At 36.2% G+C, this 14672-nt stretch overlaps 1 protein-coding gene across 4 annotated transcripts in view; it reads right to left on the bottom strand.

Annotated features, from left to right (window-relative positions):
• The window catches only part of arhgap24 (Rho GTPase activating protein 24), a 225601-nt gene that overhangs the window by 10213 nt on the left and 200716 nt on the right, over positions 1–14672 (bottom strand). For all 4 annotated transcript variants that reach the window (XM_056446149.1, XM_056446152.1, XM_056446151.1 and 1 more), the window contains 2 exons: positions 9295–9502; positions 1617–1749 (listed from right to left, as the gene is read on the bottom strand). In XM_056446149.1, the coding sequence (XP_056302124.1) occupies positions 1617–1749; positions 9295–9502 (341 nt within the window). The remainder of the gene's footprint in view (positions 1–1616; positions 1750–9294; positions 9503–14672) is intronic.

Genomic DNA, 14672 nt, shown 5'->3' with positions numbered 1-14672 from the left:
AATATATATGTAAACACACATATATCAAAATTAATAAATAACAATACATGGTTTCTGTTACACCCATTCTTTTCCATGGCGGGGCGCCACACCAAAATTCATCCTGCCAGGGCTACATTAAAGCTTCTCATCCAAAACATTGTCATTGTTTTTTAAATAGCGGGTGATAATCGCCCCAAAACTTATTAAAAGGTAAGTGAATTATAACAGCGCAGACTTTTCTGTAATCGTAGTAGTGCTGTGCGTTATTTGTTTAACCCTTTAAGGTGACATGCTGACTGACTGACTGACAGATGCGTGATGTGTGAGGCTAGCAAACATGACGTAGCTTTCAGTTAAGATGAACACAGTTTCCATAATTATATTTTATAAATAAAGGTCTATGGTTCTGCATACAATGACTTTATCTTACTGGAGTTTGTAGCCGTTTCACTTTACTTCAGGACGCGTTAATGGCGCTCTGTAGGTCTATTGGAGACATTCATAAATATTCCTGTCTAATAAATGTTGGAGACATACTCGTTACATAAACGCCCAAAATCACACTTTAGCAGCGTTTATATCAGAGCGCACAAGAAGATCTGCGCTTGAACAGTGTATATCTGAGGGCGTACAAGAAGTTTTGTGCGCGAACAGAAGAAATCTGCGCGCAAGCTAAGAGATTCGCATGCTCGTATTTCATGAATGCGATCTCGACTTGTAATACTGCGCTTACAACATTTGACATTGAAATTATGCCATAAGCAGTTGGTAGATCTGTAAAAAGCCTGCCGCCACAGCTGGACAAAATCCTAGAGGAAACACTACAATATAATAATCTTTCATTGGTTCTCCCTTGTTTCATTGTTAATATTTTATATCCAGGGTGGGCCATTTATATGGATACACCTTAATAAAATGGGAATGGTTGGTGATATTAACGTGGCACATTAGTATATGTGAGGGGGCTCATGAAAGAAAAAAGTTACGTTAAAACCAAGCACATCATTGTTTTTCTTGTGAAATTCCCAATAAGTCTGATGTGTCAAACGACCCTCTTCCTACTGAAAAAACAAAAGTTGGATCCAAGATGGCCAACTTCTAAATGGCCACCATGGTTACCACCCATCTTGAAAAGTTCGCCCCCTCACATATACTAATGTGCCACAAACAGGAAGTTAATATCACCAACCATTCCCATTTTATTAAGGTGTATCCATATAAACGGCCCACCCTGTACACCATTTCTCAAAGTCTGTGTGAAATCAAAAGTTGCCATAATAATTTTGCTAGCAAACATTGTTATTTTTTAGGTGAACAATTAAGCTGTGCAAGTTATTCTACTTGAAAAAAAAAATATGTTTGTTCAATCTTCAATCAATCAAAGCCTCCATTTGCTTCCACAGTTGGAGTGGCGGTCCTTCTCTGATGATGTCATTTTGACGGCTTCAGCCACAATATTTTTAACCTCGCCCCTCTTACTGATCAGTTTGACATGATTGGCAAAAGAAAGCCCCGCCCCTACTCAATATTTCACTTCAGTACATGAACATACTAAAATAAAAGTCTTTATTAAAGTGAACTTCAGGTATTTATGCCTTTATATATTGAATCAGGTGTGTAACAAAATGACTCACGGCATCCTGGTCTTTGCTGAGGAGTTTGGTGCAGGCCAGAAACTCTTCATATTTAGAGAACGGAATGACGGGCTCCGGCAGCTCTCTCAAATACAGCTTCAACAAGGATGCCACGGTGTGAACATCTGTGTTACTGCAGGCAAAGATGAAAAGAGAAGACAAAATAAATATATGTTGATCAATGAAAAAAATAAATCTAGACGCATTCACACACATGCTGTTTTGAAAGATTATTTTCTTCATTTTTCATATACTGTACAATACTGCAGCTCTAGACTTTTCCGCATACTGTATACTGTACCATTATTACAGAGTCAGATGCTGACAATGCAGATGATCAAGCAGATCGATTGGGCATTGCATCCCAGATGTGACTTCCACTATGATACACTACACAAGATTAAATTATTGATTCTGGTGTCCCAACAAGCACAGTGTTATACAAACCCCATGCATCAAATGCACTGCACCAAAATTGAACTGAAATTAGTCAAAACTAAAAATGTGGCAATATTCAATAATACATACAAAAGGGATAATGTACATCTTTGCAGTTGTTCTTGCATAATAAAGTCAGAAAGGCTTACCAGCAGCTGTTTTGCAAAGTTTATACCACCTAGATGTACATTATCCCGCTAATTACATGGCTGCTTGCCACAAAAGTAGCAGTATAATAAATGAGCAATATCACACTCGTAGCAGTGCGATGCGGCTGTATATCGGCACTGGTGGGAGGTGTGGCTGTCCCACCAGTGACGATATAAAGCCACATCGCACTGCTGCAAGTGTGATATTGCGTTTATACAGCAGTTTGACGGCATGATCATGTATATAAAAAAGAAAATCAAACACGAAGAGTCTCAAAACCCTTTTGTAAGAGGAACTACTTTCTTCCGCCATTCCTTCACATCTGCAGCTGACGTCAGAACAGCAGAAACCATTGCTCATTCACTAATGTCCCGTTAGAGCTAGTATTTGAATGATTCTCTAGCGTAATGTCTAAAGTGATGACAAAACAGGTGACATTTTAAGATTATAAGGCTGAACACCATGAAATGCCATCAGTCTACAGAGATTTCAGTTTTTCATTGTCAGCATAAAAGGCAGTGGGGTGTGCCTCGCATTTTCGAAATGGAAAAGCGTGTTCGCTGTTATCAGCCCCTAAATGTGCAACACATATTTGTTAACTCGCAGGACAGTAACACGTGCAATCACACGTGCCTACAGATGTATTTTGCTAAAGAAGCAAAATGAAAGAAAGGTATTTCTGGTCACAGTTTGACACAGATGAGTTGACACAAACCAGCGCTGATGCTGATAGCCTCTGTGCTGCCTGGAGCCGCATCATAAACTCAACAAATAGGCTGTTGATGATTTAGTGTAGACTACAACCAACAAACCAACCTTTTTCCATTTGGAAAATTACAGTTATTATTCATTCATTCATTTTCCTTTCGGCTTAGTCCCTCTATTAATCTGGGGTCGCCACAGCGGAATGAACCGCCAACTTATCCAGCACGTTTTTACGCAGCGAATGACTTTCTGGCCGCAACCCATCTCTGGGAAACATCCACACACACTCATTCACATTCATACACTACGGACAATTTAGCCTACCCAATTTACCTGTACCACCTGTCTTTGGACTGTGGGGGAAACCGGAGCATCCGGAGGAAACCCACATTACAGTTATTAATAGTTATTATTTATACTTTTATAATATACATTTTTTAATAAGCTACATAGTCTAATCTACTAAAGAAACAAATCCAAAGTTTTTCTTGATGTTTGCATAATGATAACTTCGCATCAAACTGAGGCTTTCATTTTACAGCTTATAAAACATGTATGCAAATTAATGCAATATAATATATATACAACAAAATTGTTATATGCTATGTCGTTTTTGTTAATATAGCGGGTGATAATCGCACCAAAACGTATTAAAAGGTAAGTGAATTATAATAGCCCAAACTTTTCTGTAACCGTAGTAGTGCTGTGCGTTATTTGTTTAACCCTTTAAGGTGATGTGCTTACTGACTGACTGACAGATGCATGATGCGTGAGGCAAGCAAACACGACGTAGCTTTCAGTTAAGATGAACACAGTTTCCATAATTATATTTTATAAATAAAGGTCTATGGTTCTGCAAACAAAGACTTTATCTTACTGGAGTTTGTAGCCGTTTCACTTTACTTCAGGACGCATTAATGCCACTCTGTAGGTCTATAGGAGACATTCATAAATATTCCATATTTCTAATAAATGTTGGAGACATACTCGTTACATAAACGCACTAAATCACACTTTAGCAGCGTTTATATCAGAGCACACAAGAAGATCTGCGCTTGAACAGTGTATATCTGAGGGCGTACAAGAAGTTTTGTGCACGAACAGAGGAAATCTGCGCGCAAGCTAAGAGATTCGCATGCTCGTATTTCATGAATGCGATCTCGACTTGTAATACTGCGCTTACAACATTTGACAATGAAATAATGATGTTTGCATAATGATAACTACGCATCAAACAAAGGCTTTCATTTTACAGATTATAAAACATGTATGCAAATTAATGCAATATCATATATAAACAACAAAATTGTTATATGCTATGCAGTAGCCTATAATTTACAAAAAGTCAGCATATGAGCCTTAAGGTTCATTGTCATTGTCTTTCATTACACGCAGCGCACGCACACATGAACCGCCAGTGAGACAGAGGAAATAAGTCACTCATAATTAAGATATAATCTTTAAACTAATGACTTCTATTAAAATTTCTGGAGATTGTGAATTATGTAGCCAGAGGAGCATATGGGGGCATTTCGTCTTGAATGCTACAGGGTTGTATGACGCTGTTCCTTTTCGCACTTACCAGCTGACCGCTTACCTCCATGTGGAACAATGCTTTACCGCAGTTACCAGTTTGTTCAGTGAGTCGCAACATGTGCCGGAGTATTTGAGACGCAGAAAGGAGTTGACTGTGATGACGAGGTTCGAGTCTGGCGAAGAGCGGTTTTAGAAAGCAGGTAAGACAAAAACAAATGCCAAAACATAAAACAAACTAGAAATAACATGGTGAAAATGTGGTAAAATCTGAAAACATGGTAATAATTAGGCTGCCGCGAGGGCTTTTCTTTTTTCTCGATTGCTTTTCAAAACACTGTCAGTTGGGTTTAGGCAAGTGGGAGGGCGCTGGTAAATAGGTGCTTTTGAAAACACTATCGGTTGGGTTTCGGGAAGGGTGTTGGTCGGTCGGTCTACAGCGCCCTCTGGTGGAGTTACGCGAGAAGAGCAGGCGCGAATGGCACTCGAGACAAATTTGAGATCTCAAAAAGCATACACAGATGTCTTTGGCGGATTTGCGATAAAAACAAAAACTGCAAAAAAAGTACCTCCTGGGACGTATTTGCCGCTCTCCAGAAATGTACTGTACATGTTGGGCACATAATTAGAATGAGCCTGGGTTGGGTGTGGAGGAGTGAACATTGGGTCCAAGTGATGCCAAAAGAGATGTGTTTTAGTCATTGAAACTTATTACTACAATAATATGGTATATAATATGTATCCCAGTGTATGTAATGATGAGTAACAGGAAGCTGTTAATAAATCAAAGTAAGTACTAGCAAAACAGCCCCATAGAGGACCTGGGCTTGTGACAACACTGTAACAAACTGGATTTATTGACACTTCCCGGGTGGGCTGCACAGGAATAGCGGGCCCATGTGTAATGTAACCGTCAAATGAATTTTCAGTGCAGTGACCCTTAATAATTATCACCTTTGCTTCAGACAGCAGTGAGATCTAAATACGAGCGGTGTTAAATATGCAGTGTGCTTTCCCTGCCGAATTCTGTCTGACAGCGTGATTGTGAAGCTCTGACAGCCATGGCTAAAATCGCAGACTGTAAATAAACCAGGAAGCAGCTGCTGGTGGGATCTGAAGTGTTTGGTGTTGTGGAAGTGCAGAGAAAGCTTCTGAGAAAAATTCTAATGTCTATATTTTAAAGGTTACGTCATGGGGGAACATTAACTTAAAGTCATATATCTGCCAAAAATAAAAAAAACTCACTATTTTTGCTTCCTCAAGTGATTCCAAACCTTTATGAGTTTCTTTTGAACACAAAAAAAGATATTTTGAGGAATGCTGAAAAGCTGTAACCATTGACTTCCTTATTAACAAAAACAAATATCATGGAAGTCAGTGGTTACAGGTTTCCAACTAGGGTTGTGCAATATGACGATATATATCATACAGACAAAATAAAAAGTCTCTTGTTTTATATTACGATGTTTATTTTTTATGGATTGTTTATGATGATGCAAAATACATTGTTTACTGTAATACTCTGTCATCTTTTGAATGAACAATATGGATTTAGGCAGAACCGTAAATATCAGAATGATGAGAAAATTGCAACCTTTTAACACGTTGCAATTTATTTAGCAATATTTTAGGTTATATTGTTACAGTGTAACTATTCATTTAACTACTGAGCAATATTAATTACTTACATGTACTTACTATGTGATTGCGCTATGAATACTTTCTGGATGCACTGTGTGTATGTGTGTGTGTAATATGAGATTTTTGTCATATCACCCAGCCCTGTTTCCAACATTTTTCTAAATATATTATTCAATGTTTAACAGAATAAAGAATCTCAAAAAGGTTTGAAACAAGTGTAAGTAAATGACAGATTTTTCAATTTTGGGTGAACTATCCCTTTAAACTGGACAAAATAACTCAAATACTACAAACTTTTAGTCTGGCAGTAGAAAAACATCACCTAAATGATATAGGTCCTCTGGAGAAAATCACTGGAAGAAGTATATATAAAGGGAGAAAAAGACAAACTGGAGTTGTTAAAAAATGCTCACATCTGAATGAACATTCCATTTTTAGACTCTGCTTTATTGTAATGACAGGCATCAGAGACGAAAGCAAGTCAGTTTGATCAAGCAAAAAGCCAAAAGATGGAAAGTGTACGGGTTTCCTAATAAAGCGGATGTATGTAGAACAAGCTTCATAGACTGTAAACAGAGCTGTCAGCTGCATCTTTTCACTTTGATTTATCAATGGAGCCAGAGTAAACATGCATTTAATGAGGACTCAGTTCAGTTCATTAAATGCTACGATCTGAATAAGGAAAGGAAAGTGTTGCAGACTGGTTTTTCCAAAGTGAATTGCATTCAAGTTCAAAATACACCCCTGTTTAAAAAACTGGTGGTAGAGTTTATTAATATATCCTCAGCAGAAAATAAAAACCTCAACATATTAATGTTATTTACATTTTTAAAGTCGATGTTGTATTTTCAGCACATCACACAATCCTTTTATTATGTTGATTTGCTGCTTTAAAATATTTATTTCTATTATTATTATTAGTTCTGAAAATGCATTGCTTCTTCTTGGTACTTTTTTGATGAACTAATATATACACTACGCCTAATATAAAATAATAAATGCTCCTACACAATGTGATTTAACCCTGTATAAGGTACCACTAACTATTACTCTAACCATTTTAAAAACACAAAACCCCAAATTTCTCAATGACAGTGTATCAGTTAACACATTACCATTGTAATCAGTGTTGCAGTCATCATACTCTACTATTATAGATAGGGAAGTCCAAATCCGATTACATGATCGGAAATCGGGTCCAATCATACGGTTTCAGAAATATATATATATATATATATATATATATATATATATATATATATATATATATATATTCTCACTATTTTTTAACACATCTATAGTTATGCGATGGCACAGAGTTAGACCTCTTTCTTGACTTCACACAGCAACTCGTGCGGCATGACATCACTTTGTTGCAGAGATGCTATTTGTAAAATGCCGGCAAAGTAGAACACGGAAGTAGCTTGAAGCAGAAATTGCGAGTATGTCTGGGGTCTGGAGATATTATAAAGTTGATGATGACAACATTGCCATAGCAAACTGTGAGATATGTAAACTTGGGATTGCTTGATGGGTATTTAAAGTTGAGGTGCTATTTGTTTTTATATTAGATTTTTTTATATATTTACTGTTGCACTAAAGTTCAAACGTGAAGAATTGATGTTATTTATTACTTGGTTGTTCAAGCTACCTCACGGAAGTGCTCTGTCTGTTAACAGAGTTGTTGAAAGGGGAGTATCATGGTCTAAACATAAACTCAGGAAACACTCTTTACCTGATTTAAACATATCCTTTTTTTCTTGTTTGTTTATTTATTTATTTATTTATTTATTTATTTATTTATTTATTTATTTATTTATTTATTTTTAATTTTTTAAGGGAATGGGTTGATGGGAGTGAGAAAAGTGTATAAAAAATGAGCTGTGTCTTCATGATTATTATTCTGTAACTGTGTAATTCTGTAACTGTGTAATCTTTTGTGATATACAAATTGAAAAAAGTAATAAATATATTGTACAAAAAAAAAAACAGAGATGTTGAATGTTAAAATAAGGTGAATTAAATTAAAAATAAGGAACATCCTGGATCTGTTTCTTCGCTCTTCTTTATTCTTTTTTTTTATGTATTATAGAAGTTTCGAATCAGGTTTCGGTATCGCTAGATACTCAAAATCAACTGACTCGGACACTGACTGAAAAAAAAAAACGATTGGGATATCCTTATTTATAGATAGATAAATCCCCAGTTGTGTTTTGGTCTGTTTGGTCAACTGTCTTCATTAAAAATAACAAAAATTCATAAATTCTTCATTACATGAATTTTAGCTCCATTTCAGCCTACCTGTTTACAATGGAAACCTTATTTAAATCCTCCATGTCTATATTTACATTTTTAAATGAACGTTCTTGATACAAAGAAACTAACCAGAGAGATAATAACAGAGTAAATCCAACCCAGGCTCATTCTGAAAACGTACTACTATATACATTTCTGGAGAGTGCCAAATCCGTCCTAGGAGCTACGTTTTCTTCGCACTTTTTGTTTTTGCGAATCCACCAGAGGCCTTTTCCAGATCTCAAATTTCTCTTGCGATTGCCATTTGTGCCTGCTGTTCTTACATAAATCCTCCAGAGGCCGCTGTCGACTGACTTACTGAATGACCGATCGACTGACCCACCCTCTTTCTTCCTTAAACCCAACCAACAGTGTTTACACAAGCACTGATTGACCCACCCAACCAACAGTTTTAAAAAACAATCCAGAAAAAGAAAAGCCCTCGCCTGATTTTACGTTTTCAGATTTTACCACATTCTCACCCTGTTATTTACTTGTTTATTTTATTTTTTGGCTTTTGTTTTTGTCTTACCTGCTTTCTGGAACCGTTCTTCGCCAGACTCGAACCCCGTCACCATGGTCAGTTTCTCTCTGCGTCGCAAGTCCACCAGCATACATGCCCAGCTAACTGAACAAACTGATAATAGCAGGAAAGCCGTCTATACGAAGCTAAGCAGTCAGCTGGTAAGCCTGAAACGGAACAGTGTCATACCGCACCATTGCGTTCGTTTTAAAGACGAAATGAAGCCATACCTACTTCTGGCTGCATAAATCGCGATCTCCAGAAATGTATATAAGGCTATGTTTTCAGAATGAGCCTATGTCGAGTAAACCTGGACTAATCTGAATGATATGGAAGATTGTCTTCAAAAATTCACAACAGACACTGTAAATATGCTGCATTAAGAGCAAGTACCAGTCAAACGATGGCTTCTCTCCGCAGTCGAAAGCATCCTGGAGCTCTTTGACGAGGTTGGCTTGTCCTGGCAGACGAAACAGGCCTTCTTCACGTAAACCCCAGTTGCGGATGAAGTCCACACACTGCTCCACAAGCATGGGTGCCATCTTGTTGCCATAACGACGCTCATATCGAACCGTCTCTTCCAACTTCTGCCCGAAGATCCCTGAAACACAAGCCCACAGGACCAGATAAAACAATGAGAAAGAAAATCCTGCTGATTTTATGCTAGAACGTTGAAGCGCTTGGCTGAAAATTTATTCAGAATTCATCAGCTGATCCATAGTTTCAGTATAAAGTTTATTTTTTACTGAAGCTTTTACCATGGTATACAGTATCATCACGGTATTGACCTAAGCTTCAAAAAGGGTACTTTAACAGGAATATTGACAACAAAAAATACTAGTGTACTGATATATTATTTATACATGTTCAGAGAGCAAACAAATGTTTCAACCAAACAAAATTGCAAAAGGATGATAGAGCACAATAGGTAAAAGTTTACAGTAACGTCTCATTAATAAACATTAGTTAATGAGAAAAGGCCAGATTTATTACAGTTACTATGTTATTAGTTTAAAAATACAGCTGAATTGGTTCATTTTACTTCATTTAATAATACGACTTTAACATATTATTAGGCATTAACTAAGAAATGAACAACACCTTAGATTAATAAAAGCTTTTGTAGTTTTAGTGGTAAGTTTAGATTACTTTCAAACCTGTAGATTGATGGTTTTGTTCCGAAACAAGGATTAAAATTGTTACAATGTTAATTTTAGTTCTTGGTGCTGTTCGCTTTCATTCAGGAAAGTTTCTAAATGGACCAAAATAGTTAAAACAAGTCACATGCGAGTAAGCTCCCCTCACATTGGTCAATTTCAGGGTTTATTTTTTTAGTCCTACAGATTGCGCTCAGCTCATACATCGTTATTTTAATTTATGATGATGAAATATGACAAACGAAAAGGTGGACATTCATTTCGACACCCACAGACATATTCATCAAATATAGAGGTAAGATATATTTCTCATACATAGCCTCATTTCAGATGTTTCAAGGGTTATACAAATCGATCTATTGAATCAGTCAATCTATTGCCTGTCATTTTTTTGTAACATTTAATTAGTTATTTTAAAATAAGAATACAACATTTAATAACTTTGTTTTCATTATTAATTTTAAGCTTAAAAAACTTAAGCTAGAATTATGCATTTTAGGCTTACATTATTGAAAGAAATAATTTATATATGCTTCCTCTTGGTAATATTATAAGGAAACATAACATCTCTTTTCATTTTTATGCAGATGACTCTCAGCTGTATGTTCCTTTAAAATCTCAGAACTTCCGGCAGTTTCTAATTGATTGTCTTGAGGATATTAAATGTTGGATGGCAAAAAACTTCTTTCAACTTAAAAACAACAACACTGAGGTTATTCTCTTCAGCCCCTCAAAAACAAGAATGTCTTACATTGGGGGGCTTGAGAAGTCTTACAACTTATGTTAAATAACAAGTAAAAAATCTAGGAGTTATCTTTGATTCAGAGCTTTGTCTAGAAAAACAAATTAGCTCAGTCTTTAGGAATAGTTACTATCAGCTGAGGATCATCTCTAGACTCAAATCCATTCTTTCATTTCAAGATGTGGAAAAAGTCATACATGCTTTTATCTAGTCCCGCCTAGACTATTGCAATTCCTTATATGTTGGTCTCCCTCAATCCTCATTTATTTATTATTGAAAATCAGCATATGCCTATCCTTTGGTATTAGTTTGTTTGTGGTAAATCGTATGATTATGGTAAATTTTCAAAATATCTTCATGGAACACAATGTTTATTTAATATTATGACAATTATTAAAGATTATCAGGTCACACTTTATTTTGATGGTCAGTTTGTTGAATTTAAGTTACATTCCATCTACATGCCAACTAATTCTCATTAGATTATAAATAGACTGTTACCTAGAAGTCTATAGGTTATAGGTTGTGGTTATGGTTAGTGTAAGTTGACATGTACTTGCAAAGTTTTATATAGTCAGTTAAACGTCTGTTGAAGGAGCAATATTAACATATTAAGCAGACAGTCTACTAATACTCAAATGGACCATCAAAATAAAGTGTTACCGATTATAATTTTGGCCCATGCAATGTATTTTTGGCTATTCTATTTGGCTGTAAGACTGGGGTTGTGGTTTAGCCAGGGTCACATTTATTGACCGACAGGTCTAAATATGAATATTCCCAGTTGGTGTGCTAAATTGTTATGGACTAACATCCATCTTAACATCTTTTAGAGCATCAGACATAGATCCTAGTCTCTGCTTCTGTACTGGAGACAGAAACGCCCCATCGAAGTGAGGCGAGAGCTACTAAAGAAGCCTGATTTAAGCTATTCTTTCACGTCACGCTCTCTGAGAAGAAAATGGCACACTTCCTCTCCTGGCCTGTTCTTTTGTCTGCATTAGTCGGGCTGAAAACAAGCGTGATTCACATGTGGCATGCATATGAGCGAGGATTAGGACAGACTTCCTGGAAGCTTTGGATCGGTGGGGTTTTTCCGGGTCTCTGGACACAGACATGCGGTACGAGATGGTACAAATTCAACTAAGCCTACAAGACAGAAATGGTTTGACTGGACTTTCTTGCCTGACTTCTTTGATTTCTCACTCACAACTCACCATGTTTGAAGCTGATGCAAGTTCTAATTTTGCGGAAGACACTTCTGTGCATGAAACTATAGTAAAATAAGGGATGCAAGAAGGTGCATCCGATCTGTCGGCCTCCAAGCATCTTTAACAATGAGTCCAACGTGGGGTCAGATTTCAGCTGTATTAAAACATGAGATCCAAAATGTCATCGGCTGGTCATTTCAACGTTTCCTCCAATCAAAAGTCTAGAAAAAAAGCTTTCAGGAGTTAATGCAACTTTTGAGAAGATCCTATAACTTGGATTGCTATCAAAATGTCAAAAACAAAGTTGATTTCTGTGAAAAAATGTTACTTTTCTATATGGATCAAAGATGAAAGGTCAATAACAATAAATATATAACAACAAAACAATATTTTTTCCCCTGTTTTTTTTACAGATTATGTCCTGTTTAATTTGATGTTTTCAGATATAAATATAATGACTAATACATTTGTTTCATTTACCTTTAACTTTATACAAAGAAGACTAAACCAGAATGTCATTCCATTAAAATAGAAATTAATTATATACCCCCAAAGAAAATTTCCAGGCAGAACAAGAGTCATTTGAACACGTTTAAAGACTATTTAAGGATCACAGTGGTGATTGAAAACAATTATTTCTCTTTTTAAAACTTTATATTTAGCAATTATCCTTTTAACTACTTTGTTTTACCCATTTTTTTTCAGCAGGAAGTTTTTAATAACTTTAATTCATAAACATTTTTGTATCATCGCTTATTCTTTTATATATTTTAATAAGTACAGCTCAAAATAAGTAGGTAATACAAATACATTTAATTTTTACTTAAATATTTCCGTTAATCTGTGTAAAAATTTAACATTTTCCCTCAATTTTATTTTCGCTAAAATGTTAAAATACGCTACAAAAGTAAACACATTTAAAATATGCCTACGACATATATAAAATCACATGTAAATTCAATCTGATTGGATGTCTCATCTTTGACCCATATACAGAACATCCCATTTTGGATGAACAAAAACCCAAATCTCCAATGGTGCACCTCTGCACAAGTGATGTCTGTTGACCCTGCAGGTGTGAGATGATGATGATCTGGCTAGAGCACAAGAACAAAAGTAAATAAACTAGATGTAGACATTCCCTTGGCTTCGACTCCTAATGATTTACGCAGAAGAGTCCCGTTTCCCACGAAAAAGAATTTGCTTCCATCCAAAAGCAAAATCCTGATGGATTTCCTCTGCTTTCAGTGAGTTCTTCTTAGTTTCTCTCGCCTGGATCTCCAGTTGCATTAAATCTTCCTTCAGAATTTGACTTGTCCTTCCTTTCAATGCCAGACAAATAACACCAATGGACAAACGCACACACTTAACTTCGCTTTATCCATCTTCAATGTGTCCAGGGTTTTTCCTGCAACCTCATTTAGCAACTGTTCTTTGTGCAGCCACACAGATTTTAACCAACTGAACATCAAATATCTTCATCTGGCAGATTGGATCTACCTCCAAACTGTCCTCTGCTCTCATTATATCTTCTCATCGCATACCTTTGAGGTTGTCTCTTCTTTTTTAATGTCTTTTTCTTGTCGCCTTTAATTCCTGGTTACAATTTTGCACCCTTTGAGATCTTCTCTTGCGCTTTCACTGATCCCTGATGTCTTTTTTTAGTCCTCAGAGTTATCACACTACACACTAAAGCCATTCCTTGTACATTCGCCATCCTCTGCTAGTCTACAACTGAGTCCTTTCCCTTTTTTAAGGAAGTCTGGAATCAAATGGGAGGAGACGAAGCACTCCATCCATCCTGACCTGTACTGGATAGAGTACAACGGGGCCAAAAAAAGCACCCCCCCATTCCCCCTCCCTTTACTCCATCCCCTAAAGTTATTGTTAAAACCTGCTAAGCTCTTAGCTGTGTAATCGCTTGATGTGGCTGTTTCCAGCCTTCTGCTCTCATTCCTGCTGTTCACACCACCGTGTTTTTGTGAACAGTGCTCAGAAATAGTTAAGAGTGAATAACTTTCAACCTAGAAGCTCTTCTAGTTGACTAGTGGAAATGATTAAACAAAGATTTTGAATGAAAAATACAAAAAATACAAGGCTTCAGCTAAGGATTAGCAATGTATGCAACTAGTATAAAAGTAATGAGCTCTAGTTGTGTTTGATTTAGCAAATCTACTGTACGTACAGAAAAAAGCCACATGGGAAGATTAGACCTGTCAACAGCAGCAAATTATGTCTTCAATAAAGGTCCTGCATTCACTTCTCATATACAGGAGCCTTATGGGGACTATATGTAGGATGCCAAAACGACACTCACTTTCTACAGTACTTTATCTTCTGCTTTGTTTATATTTGAGAGGAATGATAACCCATATTACAAAATCTAAGCTTTATTGTTGTTTTGTTTTCTGTAAAGCCAGCCAAAACCAAATCTTCTTTACCCCAGTACTTTATTTTTTTGGAACTTTACATTTTAATTAAGGATTCATGATATATCAGTGGCTGTGTCATTATTGACCCATAAATGATTTTTTAAAACCGTGATGTCTTTAAGCCAAAAATTATGTGATATTTCTGTTTGTTAAACCATTCACATGCTTGCTGCCTGCCACCTTTTTAAAATTATTTTACAGCTATTATGATTACAGGTATTTAGATTTT

This window comes from Danio aesculapii, chromosome 21 (assembly GCF_903798145.1).
Source record: "Danio aesculapii chromosome 21, fDanAes4.1, whole genome shotgun sequence".
Taxonomy (NCBI): domain Eukaryota; kingdom Metazoa; phylum Chordata; class Actinopteri; order Cypriniformes; family Danionidae; genus Danio; species Danio aesculapii.
The sequence above is the reverse complement of the archived record's forward strand: the minus strand, read 5'-3'. Positions and strand labels throughout refer to the sequence as shown.